Source organism: Scophthalmus maximus, chromosome 7 (genome assembly GCF_022379125.1).
Source record: "Scophthalmus maximus strain ysfricsl-2021 chromosome 7, ASM2237912v1, whole genome shotgun sequence".
NCBI lineage: Eukaryota > Metazoa > Chordata > Actinopteri > Pleuronectiformes > Scophthalmidae > Scophthalmus > Scophthalmus maximus.
In genome coordinates this window covers 2,857,501-2,871,250 of record NC_061521.1, presented here as the reverse complement: position 1 = coordinate 2,871,250, position 13,750 = coordinate 2,857,501, and the positions used below count along the sequence as shown (strand labels likewise).

The 13,750-nt window shown below is 42.5% G+C and overlaps 1 protein-coding gene across 2 annotated transcripts in view; it reads right to left on the bottom strand.

The window, feature by feature from the left end:
- cep290 (centrosomal protein 290) overlaps positions 1 to 13,750 on the bottom strand; it is a 44,370-nt gene that overhangs the window by 14,651 nt on the left and 15,969 nt on the right. For both annotated transcript variants that reach the window (XM_035641559.2, XM_047333015.1), the window contains 16 exons: positions 12,619 to 12,768; positions 12,395 to 12,510; positions 12,194 to 12,296; positions 11,467 to 11,697; positions 9,995 to 10,168; positions 9,744 to 9,855; positions 8,675 to 8,877; positions 8,373 to 8,524; positions 7,283 to 7,394; positions 5,995 to 6,450; positions 5,648 to 5,812; positions 5,113 to 5,220; positions 4,777 to 4,911; positions 4,421 to 4,690; positions 2,003 to 2,110; positions 1,290 to 1,489 (listed from right to left, as the gene is read on the bottom strand). In XM_035641559.2, coding sequence (XP_035497452.2) covers positions 1,290 to 1,489; positions 2,003 to 2,110; positions 4,421 to 4,690; positions 4,777 to 4,911; positions 5,113 to 5,220; positions 5,648 to 5,812; positions 5,995 to 6,450; positions 7,283 to 7,394; positions 8,373 to 8,524; positions 8,675 to 8,877; positions 9,744 to 9,855; positions 9,995 to 10,168; positions 11,467 to 11,697; positions 12,194 to 12,296; positions 12,395 to 12,510; positions 12,619 to 12,768 — 2,795 coding nt within the window. The remainder of the gene's footprint in view (positions 1 to 1,289; positions 1,490 to 2,002; positions 2,111 to 4,420; positions 4,691 to 4,776; positions 4,912 to 5,112; positions 5,221 to 5,647; positions 5,813 to 5,994; positions 6,451 to 7,282; positions 7,395 to 8,372; positions 8,525 to 8,674; positions 8,878 to 9,743; positions 9,856 to 9,994; positions 10,169 to 11,466; positions 11,698 to 12,193; positions 12,297 to 12,394; positions 12,511 to 12,618; positions 12,769 to 13,750) is intronic.

Genomic DNA, 13,750 nt, shown 5'->3' with positions numbered 1-13,750 from the left:
CTGCAACAAATACCCTCAAAATTTTATTATAAGATCCAGTTTTCCTTTAATCAGCATAATTGCTTGTATGTTTCTTTTGATCTTTATCTGACACATGTGTACACATATTAGTGACTCTACTATGCGATGGGTATGAAGTTAATGTGTTTCAAAATCGGACCAACATGCGATATCTTGCTTTTATGCTCTGCTGCCAATGTGGTATGCAAAAAAAAAAGTGTATTCATGATGAATAAATTAAATCCCACACACTTAAAATGTACATACTCACGCCAAAAACGAGCCCTGCAGCAAACCCAAAGAAAACAAAAAACAAACAACCAGCTAATACACGCCTACAACTACGCTCAAGTCACATTTACGAGAAGTGATAAAAAAAAAAATTGGTGGGGGGGGTTCTAATTGTGTAGGCACTGCCAATCAGTGTTTTGATTGCAACATAATGGTCCTGCTTCATTAGAAACTCTGTTACTGTCATGACTTTTTGTCTATGTCCGTTCGCAGGTCTCCCCATTACATTACATGTCAGTCATTTAGCAGAAACCATAAGTGCCAGAAACCACTTCTCAACATCCCAACCGTGCTCACCTTGACACAGACACGCCAGCACTGTTAGATAGGCAACTCAACCTCAGACCGAAAAGTTATTTTACCTCATCCAAGACGATATTTCTACCAAGCATGGAGATATTTGTGCATGCAGGTTCATTTGGCATGGTCTGTAGGTGTTTTTGATACACAAACAGGGTAATAGATCCATCTGACAATTTGGTCAAGTTATCAGTTTTTGTTTTTTTTTTAAATAGGTAGGGTGATTGGGTGCATTCTCATAAAACTGATATGCCTATGCCCCAATGCACTGATGAAATCTCTTTAATCTGCTTTGCTTTAGCTGATTTGTATGAAACACATCCAGCGACCCAGAGTGTCCCCTTAAGTTTGTTAAACTCATCTTATTCAACACTGCCTGACCTTTTCGACTTGTTTTGAGCTACTTTTTATGGTCTTTACACTGACTGGATCTGATGTGGAATATATATATATATATTTCATAATCAACAGAATATGGAAATTAAAACTAAACCTTAGAAGCGGACAAAGAAACGACGTGCTCCACAGTAAAAGCCCTATTTGAGATATTCTACTATTATTTAAGGACTTCCTTTAAGAACATTTGAGAGGGTACTTTTGCTTGTTTGTGATACATTTTACATTACTATTCTGACTCAAACATCTAAGATTAAGTAAACATAAATGACGCTGAGGAAAAATGCTTCAAGTGTAATCACTTTGACATCCCGTCTGCGTTTTTCTTGGCCTGCGCAACCGCGGCGCTCCTCTGGCGCTCCAGCTCAGCGGTGGTCATCTTCAGCTTCTCCGTTGCGGAGGCGAGCGAGAGGTCCTGCTCGGCCACCGTCTGCTCCAACTCAGCCAGGCGCTCCAGATGCTTGGAGGTCGGCACGCTGATGGTGGGCTTCTTCATCAGGTCCTGGACAAAGACAGGAAGGAGAGAGAGAGAGAAAGAGAGAGAGAGAGAGAGAGAGCAATAAACCAAACACTTAAAGGGGCGATAAGCGTTTCTCTTTTTGTTGTGTTTTTCCTGCTCTGGCCGGGCCGCGGACCCGGGTCCTTGGAAACATCTTCTTTAACTACACTGAAAATGGGATAATTTTCCATGAAACAATGGCAGACTAATTGTGAAATTTTTACTGAAGTATACAGTATCCTTAGAAACACAATATGGGGCCGTATTCAATGTCATGACGTCATGAACTGGACTAGTACCAATGTTGTTGAGAGGCTCATAGTTAGTGTTATGGAAGGTGTTTCAGCTGCATTTTCCAGATTTCCATCTCAATGCGTATCAGAACCGATATGCATTCATTTGAAACGATCCAGCTGTCTACGCGGTCGCTTGCGCCATGAGAGCATGTTTTTACTCTTTAAGTAAAAAGAAACAACAAAAAAAAAAAGAAACCACTAGATGCTGATGCGTGCGTACCATGGCTGTCTGCTTGAAGCGGTCCAGGGAGGTGTCCGTGTGCGTGTCCAGCTTATGATGCAGCAGTCTGAGCTCCTCCTGGTGCCTCCTGATCATCTCCTCTTGATCCTGGGACCAACAAGGTGTAGTGAAATAAAATGTTTTCAACTTGTTCACGTTACTTAAGTGACAAACTGTCCCACACCTGGCCAACCACAACACTGCACCCCCCCCTACCCCGGCCACACCTGTCTAACCCTTTCGCCCTCTAACCGGTAATTCTCCCCTTTCAGACCATAATTACAGAGCATGAGCATCCTGTCCACATTATGACGGAAACACATGCAACCTAGTGAACACATTTGAATAGGGGCCTTAGTGAGCCCCAGACCTGAGCCTATAAAGCCTGCATTCCTGCACATGAGAGCTGATTTAATGATTTTATTCCCAAACGTGGTCTTCGCCTTTTATTTTTAACCAAAGCGCCGGCTTCCTTCAATTACTTTCAACTACTTCCGTCGCTTTGCTGGATACCTCTCTACTAATTCCACCTTTTCCTTTTTTTCCCCGGTGCACAAGATAAAATAGCCTCCATTTTGCATTCCATGACATTAACAGTAACATTTCACCTGAGGTTTATGATTTAAAATCTAACTTGGTATTACTTGAGGTTTTGTTTCTGATCCATTCTGTCTTAACACTACTGTTTTTATACCTAACTTCTGTGCCGCTGTGAAACGGAACATTCGGTATAAAGTTGTCGACAGATTTGCAAACCTGATGAACACCTTTGCTCTATCTGCCGCTTGTTTAAGTCAATCGCCATTTTGACAAAAACACAGATCACCATGGAAAAGTGCTCATTGGCGCTTTGCTTTACAGCCGTTCAGAGAATTGTAATTCCCTTTTGACTGGATTACCTGCAAACATCTATAAGAAAACGTATCACATTACCTCCCCGCCGCATTATGATACTGTACTGGCTACCGATACCTTTTAACAGCTGATTTTAAAGTTCTTTTACGGGTCTATAAAACTTTTAACGGCCGAGGTCCTCCACCATCAGACATTTTCTCTAAATTTATGTTGCAGCAAAATCACTAAGATCCTCCGCAGGTTTTCTTTTAAATGTTCCTTATGTGTCCCATAAAAGTACCACTGAGGCCGTCTTTTGAGCCCTCAAACCGTGGAACACATTGCCTCTGGATGTATTCATGTATTTTCCCTTGAACGTATGTATGACAAAAGTTGCTGTTTGAATAAGGGTGAGTTGAGTTATAATTTTGACTCACGTCTATTCTACTTGAGAGTTTGAATTGTGTTACATAAGACGTGGACGTTTAAATGTTGAAACATGTCAAAGGACGTGCAGCACTTCAGACTGCACTTAATTAGTTGTGTGTGGCTCCAAACCCCAAAAAAAAGCATTTGTGTTCACATCTCAGCGGTCAGAGAGTTCAAAGATTTATGCTACCTATAATCTTCTCACATGGTTTTGTTTAAAGTATTTTTACAAGGCTTAAAGAGGTATACTAAAAGTAAAGGCAATAAACAGGTTCCATTAACTGTACAGCTCATGGACTGGGGCCAATCCCAGCTGACATTGGGGCAGAGCGAGGCTTGGGGGACACGCGGGACAGGTTGCCAGCATATTGCAGGGCTGACATACATTCACGCAATTCAGAGTCCTTAGTTACACTAAACTGCAATTAACTAGCATTTTCACTATCGATTAATCTTTCGATTATTTTCTTGATTATTTGATCAGTGTGTTTGGTCGGGAAAATGGTTAAAACATGTCGATCTTGTTTCCCAAACCCCAAAGATGATCTTTTGTTTTGTCCACACGCTAAAGATGTTTAGTTTACAGTCATAGAGGAGCAAAGAAACCAGAAAATATTCACAATTAAGAAGCTGAAATCACAGAATTTTACCTATTTTTTTCCATAAAAAAAGCTTGAACCGATTAAACAATTATAAAAATAGTTGGTGATTAATTGAATAGTCGATTACTAATTGATTAACTGTTGCAGCTCTACTGTGGACTGAGGGAAGAAGCTGGAGTACAGTACCTTTTGCTGTGAAGCGATGGTGCTTATTTAGAGCCCGACCGATATATATCAGTTGGCCGATAATATTGGCCGATATTAGCCTTTCACAGTAATATTTCTTATGTTTACATGAACAGTGCAGAAAAAATAGTGCATTTATGTTTCCATTTTACGTAAAATTTTCTAAATTCAAGTTCTAAATATTTGCTTGTATTTGTATTTTCTTTTTTATTTATAGTTATTTATCATAAAAATATCAAGCCTCAATTACATTTTCTTTGTCATAAAGGTTCGATAGCGATATAATATTAGGAATCTAAGAAACCACCGCACTGCCACCACTCTTCAGCATTTGTTGCATCAAGTAGTTCTCCTTGCATCGCTGTACCTGTCTGGCTTGAGCCAGCTGGTTCTGGTATTTCTTCAGCACGTCCTCCTTTTTGTCAAGCCGACTCTGCAGGTCTTTGACGGCCTGGTGAGCCAGCTTGAGGGCGGGCTGGCTGTCCATCTGTCCCTCCTCGTGCTTGGCCAGGTCGGCGAGCAGGCGTTCCCTGTTGGCGGCGGCCGGCAGCCGCAGCCGCAGCTCATTGATGACCCTGTCCCTGGACACGATGTTCTGGTCCGCCTTCCGCAGAGCGCCGTCTTTCTCTATCAGCTTCTGCAACGTGAGGGAGGATTCAAACATTATACGGTGTGCTTGAGAGTTGAAGGGAATTACTCACAAGGAGGGAGGGAATACCGTACCTCATCCAAACTTCTGCAGGTGGCCTGCGTGTCCATGATGGTGCGGACGTGCTCTCTGATTTTACCCAGAGCAAACTCTAACTGATGAGCGAGAGGCAGACTTGGGTCTGGAAAGGAGACTGCGCCTTCGTCAAACTGCAAACAACCAACAATATAGCCATTGGTGGGACAGCAACATGTTTAAGAAACGTACATTTTTTTTTTTTATATTTACATTATTTGTAAATATAATCCATTGGACATGAAAAATGGACAGAAAAAACAGCCCATCTCTGAAGAATCATGCATCTGACTTGCTGTCATTTTGAGCCGTTTCCTCGTTAAACAATCGTTTACCTTTCCCCCACTGCTCAGAATTTCGTTCTGGTGCTTCTCGTACTGGTCCAGTTGACGCTCCAGCTCCACCTCTCGCTGATCCCATGCGAACTGTCGCTCCTCTTGCATCTTGACATGATAAAGAGAAGGGTTTTCGCCATTCAGGGTTCCAACACGTTTTCCATTTGAAAATTCCACACTTTTTTCCCAGACTCAAATGTCCTTCTTCTCTGTAGATTTTTCAGACCATTTTTGACATCCGAGGACACATAGCTATATGTTTATTAGGCAAATATTATTATATAAATAAAACAAAATATGGAAAAGTATTTTCCATATTCTTTTCTTTTTTCAATACATATCCAGACTGCGTAGGAACCCTGGGCATTGCCGTCACATTCTCCTCGCATACTGTGTTACTGCTGACAAACTTCTGTTGTGACAAAGTCCTTCGCGAGGCTTCCACGGGCAACACATTTGTCCACTCTTTGTAAACGAGGCAAATGTTATGAGTGAGCGTGTGTGTAAAGATATTCACAGATGAGTTTTCTCTCACCATGTTTTGCTGCACAGCGTCCTCTTCCAGCGACCAGATGGTTCGCTCCTGTTCCGCCACGAGGTTCCTCAGATATGTGATCTCCTCCTTCTGGACCACCAGTTCCCTACCTTTCCTCACCTCCTGCAGACGGGCCTCTTCCATCTTCTTGTACCATTCAGTTACCTGTTTGAATGTAGGGAGTTGTGGGTAAGATGTCCCACAAAGACAAGACCAACTGTTTGTTGTTCTACCAATTTTAACCATTTTTTTCTCCCCCTGTCAAAAACAAGCTACAGGAGAGACATAGCATCATTTAGTAGTTTTCGCATTTGTTCCTACACCTACAACGTTTTTTCTCCACTGACCTTCTGGGCTCCTTTCACGTCTTTCAGTGTTGAGATGAGCTCCTCCAGCCCGCGGAGCCTCAGCTCCAGCTCCTCCGCCCTGCCTTCCGCTCTCCTCCTCTCCTCCTCTGCCTTCCTCTTCTCCTCCCGGGCCCTTGCTCGGTCCTCCTGGAGACTCACCATGGTCACAGAGAACTTCTCCTGCTGGGGGAGCGGCAGCGCGCCAGCGAACTGCCTGCGCAGCGACTGGATGGTCTGCCGTAGGTGCTTGGAGCGGTTTCTGCCCTCCTGGCGGGCGAGGAACAGAGTGCGCTCGCCGGCGTCCAGCCGCTGTTCGGCACGCAGCTTGTAGGCCTCCAGCTGGTGAATGTGGGAGGTGGACGCGTCCAGTTTGGCCAAAGCAGCAGACTCACTGAGCTGCAGTGCCACGATGTGCTGGTGGAGCTTGGCAATGAGGGCCTTTTCATCCGACTGTGACTGAGGAAAAGAGATGACGATGTTGAAGAAAAAGGATTAAAACCATTTCACGCAACCCACTAATGTACTTGATTGCCTGCTACACACTAGGAAGTAAGATCCTTGAGATGAACAATCTCTTTTTTCAAAAGGGTTCTTCGCACAAATATACAGAAAAACACAAGTCGTAAAAAAAGACCAGCACAAGTACACTCACACATACACCAACAAAAGCTTTCTGAGAACTAGCCACACCCACTGTTTTGCCAGCGATGCTAAATACATACAGTAAATCTATAGAGACCAATACAAAGCTACTTATATACATTAATAAAATAAATTATTGCCACAAATCAAACTGGAAGTGTGAGTAAGACGCCTGAAGATAAGTAAAGAGAGATGACTGAAGGCGAAGATGGATCGAGGTGAACTGGGCAGCTTGTTCCATTCTGATGGAGCTTTAAATTTTCAAGGCGCGTTGCCCAATTTCTTAAGAAATTCTAGGAACAAAGAAAAAAGGGTGTTCGATATACCCATGCACAGGTCATTTTAGGTTAAAAGTTACAGTGCAGATAGAGAGATGGACTTTTAAATTTAGGTGTTAACCAGTTTAGAAACATATAAATAAAACTATGAGAGTTCTAAAAAGTTCCCTGACTGTGATAGACAGTGCAGTTAAGTATCCGAACTGTTGAGTTCTCACAGGGCATCAAGGGCCTAAAATACTCGAGCTGAAGTCCCATTTACTTTCATTGTGAATCTTCAGACGTACTAAATAGAAACAGCTGTTAACATTCCTTGGTTGAATAAAGTTTGAGAAAATGATTGAAAAAAAAAGACGACAACCAATTACCTGGTAGTCCATTATTTGTCTCCTCAAAATGTCTACTTCCCTCTCATTGGACTGTTGTCTGGCCTGTAGAGCAGACGCCTGCATCACAGCCACATCAGACACCTCCTGAAGCCTGTACAGAAAAAAGAAAAAGAGTGGAACAACATATATTATCATGTTCTTGACATAAACTTTAAACAGTAAAATAAGCCTAAATGCATCTATGAAACAAAATGAATAGCAGTGCAAAGTGTCACAGCCCGCATATTTTTGTTTTTATTTATTTTAGATCCAATCAAAAAATTTTTGGAGGTGGTCTGTCTGGGACACATGGCCACATTCTGTTAGCTGTGTGAACGCAAACGTGTCCAAGGCCACATTGAAGGACCGCCTGCTCAGCTGACGACCTCTGTCCCACTGCGGTTTCATAATGAACCAGAGACATTTTGACACTTCTCAGTGCTTCTTTACATAAATGTATTTGTGGCCGCCAACCCAATATCAATACTGACTGCCACAATTTGATTGAATTTTCTTCACAATTTCAAATGAGAAAATTACATTGAAGAGATGCGCGAGAGCATTGATCCTGGTCCCATTTTGTGGATGTCATTTTCTGACTTCATAGTGAAATCATTATCCCATCATATATCAATTATTTTTTGAACCATGCGAGATTTAGGGTGATGTCTATAGTCCTATAGGATGCAGAGATATGATCAATTACTGATCATATACCAACTTCAGATTGTTAACACCGGGTCTGAACAGGGCCCTACTTCAGTTGATGATGAGTAATAGTTTGATAAGGTTGTACTAATAAAAATAGGAGATTGAAGAAATATTAAGCATCATTTTTTAAAACTAGATACTGAACTTGATAACAGAAATAAATTAAAGATTCTCTCTCGTGGTGACCAGGCTAAACTCGTCTTTCACAGCCCGTTTTATTGACATTAACTCTTCATTAATTAAAAAAAAACATCTATGTTCATATCATCTGCATGAAAATATTTCCAATGTTATTGTAGGACTAATGCAACTCCATGACGGATATCTTGTGATAAGCACCCTGATGATTGATCTCAGGCCTGCACACTGTCAGACTTACTTAGAAACCTCGATGCGGAGCTCTGCCTCGGCCTTCTCCAGCTCCGTGATCTTGGCTCTGTCAGCGTCGCTCACTGCCTTGCTGATGCTGTTCGCCAGCTCGTCTCTCAGCTCCCGCTCGATCCTCTGGGCGTCGACGTTCATCCGGGTCAACTGAGGAACAGCACGTCAATAACTCTGCTTGATAAGATTCTTTGAAAGACGACTTCTCGGAAAAATAACATGTCCTCAACTGACGAGAATATGATGGAATGACTTTAAAAGACCAATAATACTCATCAGTCTTCTTCCTTCGCCCCTTACCTCAGCAACCTTGGACTCCAGCTCCAAGTTGCGCTCTTCCACTTGTCCGAGGGAGCTCCTCAAGTGTTCATACATTTTGTTGGCATGCTCGGCCCTCTGTCTCTCATTCAGCTCTTTTATCTCCAGAGTGGTGATCCGTCTGGCGGAGGAGACCATTTCATTGTTGGCAAGTGCCTTGTTCGCCTTATCCAGGCCATTTTCACCTAATGATGTCAAGGAGAAAAACACAATTTGGGGATGACAAATTGATATTGAGTTTGGGATCTACACATTAGGGATCGAGCTGAGATAAGATGAACCTTAATTGAGTCAGAATCGACACAGCAGCATAGAGTGTAGCGGCAAAGGGGGAAAAAGTGATGACAAAATAAAGTAGAGTAGAATCTGAGGATGAAAAAAGAAAAACATAAAATAGAAAATACTCCGTAATAATACGGGGGGCAGCGACACCACGCTGTCATATAGCAACTACTAAGCAACTGCAGTGAAATGAAAATCCTGGCGCTGCCCGTGAAGATGACACTGGTTACGACAGACTGTTTAAAAAACCTCCGTAGCAGCCTAATGCACACATTGAAAGACCCAAGCCTACTCAGAGAGAACAGCTTGCTCTGTTCCTTCCTGTAGAGGGCCCCAGCGTTGTCCGACCAGTCCAGTTGGGAGTCAGACCATTATTGTATGGCATCAAAGCGATTAAAAAAAGCTATTCATCGTCCAAAATAAACACCGCCGATGCAGCCCACACAGTCAGAGTCTGTTATCTGTAGTTTTGGCTGACGTTCACATTGGTTGTGATGACATTTCACTGACTGGACTTATTGTTAAGAGAAGGATATGATGATAATTCATCGTTCTTGGATAATCATATAAAAATTCAGTCTGGTGTTGTCACCGCAACCCTGACAATCATACCAGGAGGTCAGCTTGTGTAAAACTGAACTCTCCATGTAGTGGTCCAGTCAGTCAGTCAATTAGTCAAAAAAACAAAACTGTCTGTGGGGTTTTACATTCATAATAAAAAGATAAAATTACACATTTCTGAATATAATGAGCCCCATCTCTCTTTTACCGATTGAAGTGACGTTGTCCCACGCTTGCTCCAACGTGTTCAGTTTCTCCTTCGTGATCTCCAGTTCCTTGGTAATGGCAGAGATTTGCTGCCGGAGAGACTCATTCTCATTCTGCGACAGTAAAAAGAAAAACAAAAGAAGAGAAGAGATATATGATAACTGTCAGTCAACTGCGACGCGACAAAATGTAAAACGTGTGGATAGTGAAGAAATGTAAAGACAACACTTGGCCAGTTAATGTTTTTAATACCTCCAAATGTTCGAGGTTGGTGGTTCTCTGTATGAGGCAGCTGTCCCTCTGCAGTATGTCCCTGTATTTGACTGTGAGCTCTGTGTACTGTTTGTTCGCCTTCTCCAGGTCAGATGAGGGCACACTATCCTCCAAGGCCTTCTGCAGCGCTGCCATCTGATACGCTGCCATTTCCTGCGGACGGAACAGAGAGCAGCATCTTAAAAAAAAAAAAAGGGGGCGATGCGAGGTGGTAACAATGGCTGACGCAGGAACGCAACTTTGGCTTGTGAGTTTTTAAAGAGAAAATGACAGTGTTTGGCAACCTGGGTGACACAATTACTTTTGTGGCCAATATTTTCTTCAATATCTACCGAGGGTGTCGGCAGACTTTGGTTCTGTGACAAGTCACGGAAAAAAGAAGCTTGGGTTGGCTCAACTTTTGCAGACTTGGGGTCCTTGCCCCAGTCCACCGCAGTCAAATGGAGTCTGCATTTCCCATATCCTTCACAAATACTTATAATAGCCCCAATTTGAAAAGTACCATAATTCCTGTATAACAAAATGGTAAATGGACTATATTTATATAGCGCTTTTCTAGTCTTATTTACCACTCAAAGCGCTTTACAGGACAAATGGCAGTCAGCCATTCGCACACATTCATACAGCGCTGCTCAATACTCATTTTTTTCTGTCACATTGACAAAGATTCATATACTGTCGGAAGAGCTGTCAGACGCGATTCAGGGTTAAGTGTCTGGCGGACTGGGGGAGTCAACTTATTTATGTTCTTTAGTTAGTTATTTGAGACAAAACCGCACATGTAAGGTGGACGACGAGGGTCAGCACGAATGTAAAAGCCACAACGGAAGTAAGAATATTTTTTTAAATGCCACGATGAAAATGAGCAGCGGTCTGACTATATTATTGGTCGGGGTTCCCGCGGACTTTTATTGTCGACGGCCGGCCGGGAAGTTTGGAGATGGATGATTGAGGACTTTGAACATTGCTCATTTGTGACAGTCAAATAGCGAGATTCATCACAGCTATCTAGCAACAACGTTTCACTTACCCTAAATCTTCCTCAATCTTCCATCTTCTTCAAACTCTCTGGCCGTCCGTCGGCAATAAAAGTACCCGGGAACCAATGATATAGTCGGACCGCTGCTCACTCTTCTATTGTGGCATTTTTATTCGTATGGTGGCTTTTGCATTTGTGTGGACCCTTCTCGGCCACCGTATGCATGCTTTATAATTAATGCATTATAATAATAGTAGCTTTATTTTATATAGCGCCTTTCAAGGGACCCAAGGACGCTTATCTTTGGATAGATCTGGCTGATTCACGTAAATCTTTGAAAAACATAAAAGGGCAAAAAGGGAAACATTCTGCTCTTTCACTCTGTGAAACAGGTGTTAGAATTGCTTTTTGTCATAAGGTCTGATTTTTGAGGTTGGTGTTATAAGGTCAATTTCCTTTTTACTCTCTGTACCTTGTATCTCTGCAGGTAGCCTATCTTCTGGCGGACAGACGCCTGCATGTGGCCGCTGTCATTCCGCAGATTGGCGTTCTCCCTGCGGAGGTGCTGCTCCTGCTCCAGCAGGGTGGTGTAGCGTCGCGTCAGCTTCTTCTCGTTGACCTTCAGCACCGTCAACTTGCGCGCCGCCTCGCTCAGCCGCCTCCTGCCTTCCTCTGGATCCTTTTCAAGCGTGTCGAGCAGCCCCTGACGGGTGAAATAGATACGTGCGCCGAGATATCGGTTTGATCCTTGGTGAAATTTTGGGGGACACGCTCACTGCGAGGTAAGGCAAATGAGGCCCAACAGTATATCTGTCAATGCTTTTACAAAAGCATGTGTAGACACCGAAGGACAAAACTCAAATCCTTTTTACTACAAGGTCATCTATGCAATTCTAGACTCTCAGGGGTCTCGGCCATATTTTTTAACTGTCAAACAGAGGGACTGGCTTGTTTCCCATATACATTTTTCACATTTATCAAGTTAGAGGAAAACAGGAGAGTTTAAGTGAGATTTATCTGCGATAAGTTCAGTTTCGTGTTGTAGGATTTCGAATGTTAAACCATTTTAAAGAGAGTGTGTGTGTGTGTGTGTGTGTGTGTGTGTGTGTGTGTGTGTGAATGAGACAGATGTTAAGGCGCTTCATGTCAAAATACTACATAAATACATTGCCATGTTTTTATGTTTTTGGTTGACTTACGCTGAACTCTTGGATTTTAACAGCGTCCACCTGCTGTTGTTCTTCCAGCTTCTCCTTCGCTTCTCCCAATGTCTCTCTCTCCTTCTGCCACTCTGCCTTCTCGCTGAGCGATTAAAAAACACACGACAAAAAGATCATTTCAAAATGTTGCACTTATATACTATACTATACTATAACCGAGAAATGTTCTTGTTAACCCACCTCAGGTATTCTTTATAGAGGAGTCCCTGTTGGTGGCTGACAACAGCAAACTTCTCTTTGTATTCTCCCAATGTTGCTTCAAGTTTCTTGCTTTGTTCCTCCCTGTTTTTGAGCTCCTAAAGTATTTTTTAAATGTTTAATTTACAGTTGTGAGATATAGATATATGATTTTTTTTTTATTTTCGTTATTTCCGTCCAGGTCTTCAGAAGACAGTGCCACTGACCTGAAGAAGTCGAACAGCGTACTCATTCAAGGAACTGATGACCTCGGTGCTACTGGGCCCCAGGCCCTCAGGGAGGGTCAGCGGTCGGAGGACGACTCCACTGCTCCCTGACTTCTTCACCAACTCCAACTGACCTTCTAGTTGGCTCACCTGAGAAGCACAGAGGAAGAAAATAACATGCACAGCCTGGCAGACACATATTTTCTTTTCTTAATGCCAGATTCAGTAAATTTGCACAAAAAATGTAATTTGTACATCAAAGCGGAGAAATCTGGCGTATTCAGAAAAAGGAACAGCATCAATCCAAACTGCTAAGCTTGAGTAATTGTCGTGCTAAGCGGTTTGTCATGCCTTCAAACAAGAACACAGGGAGAGTACTATCAGGTGGTTGCCATGAAAATGTAAGTGTTATTCAAATAAACTTAATGCAAAACATGAACCACTGACGCCAGGCAAACTAATAAACGCAGAACTGAGAAGAAAGCAAACAACATTTGACAACACAATTGTCAATGTACTAGACATTGAAATAGGTCAAAAATAAAAAAAGAGCGCAGAAAAGACACAAGGTAGGATTAAGAACTTCAACATGATCTTGATAGCTGCCCAAAGGAAAAGGCTGTCTGATTCTAAGAACAGAAGTCCAGCAAACATTTTGGCGAATGTGCCCCGGATCAAAAAATACTTCAATGCAAGATGAAAAGCTGAGACACGGAAATTGTCGGACTCTGAAAGAAAATGATCCAGCTACACCCATTGCTCTCGGAGACGGCTCATCGGCCATCGCCACTGTCTCTGTGAATCTTCGTTCTTTAGTGACTCTGGGTGGTTAACTGCTTTCGTGTGAAATATCGATGCTGTCGATTTTGGAAAGGAGCGTTGCGAAACACAGCTGGAATCAATTGGAGTTGGCCTTGTATGTATTCGGCGTCTAATAAATGCTCAACTTTGAACGAGTATGACAAATTATATTTAAATGTGTGGCAAGAGAAACCCGAGGAGGTTAAGAACGCGGCTCTACTTTCTTTCCAAAGGAAAGGAAAGGGTAAAAAAAAATAATAAATAAACAGATTAGATGGAACACTTAATGTATCTTGGTTCGGAAAGGAAACAATGATCAAAGTGTCTGCCG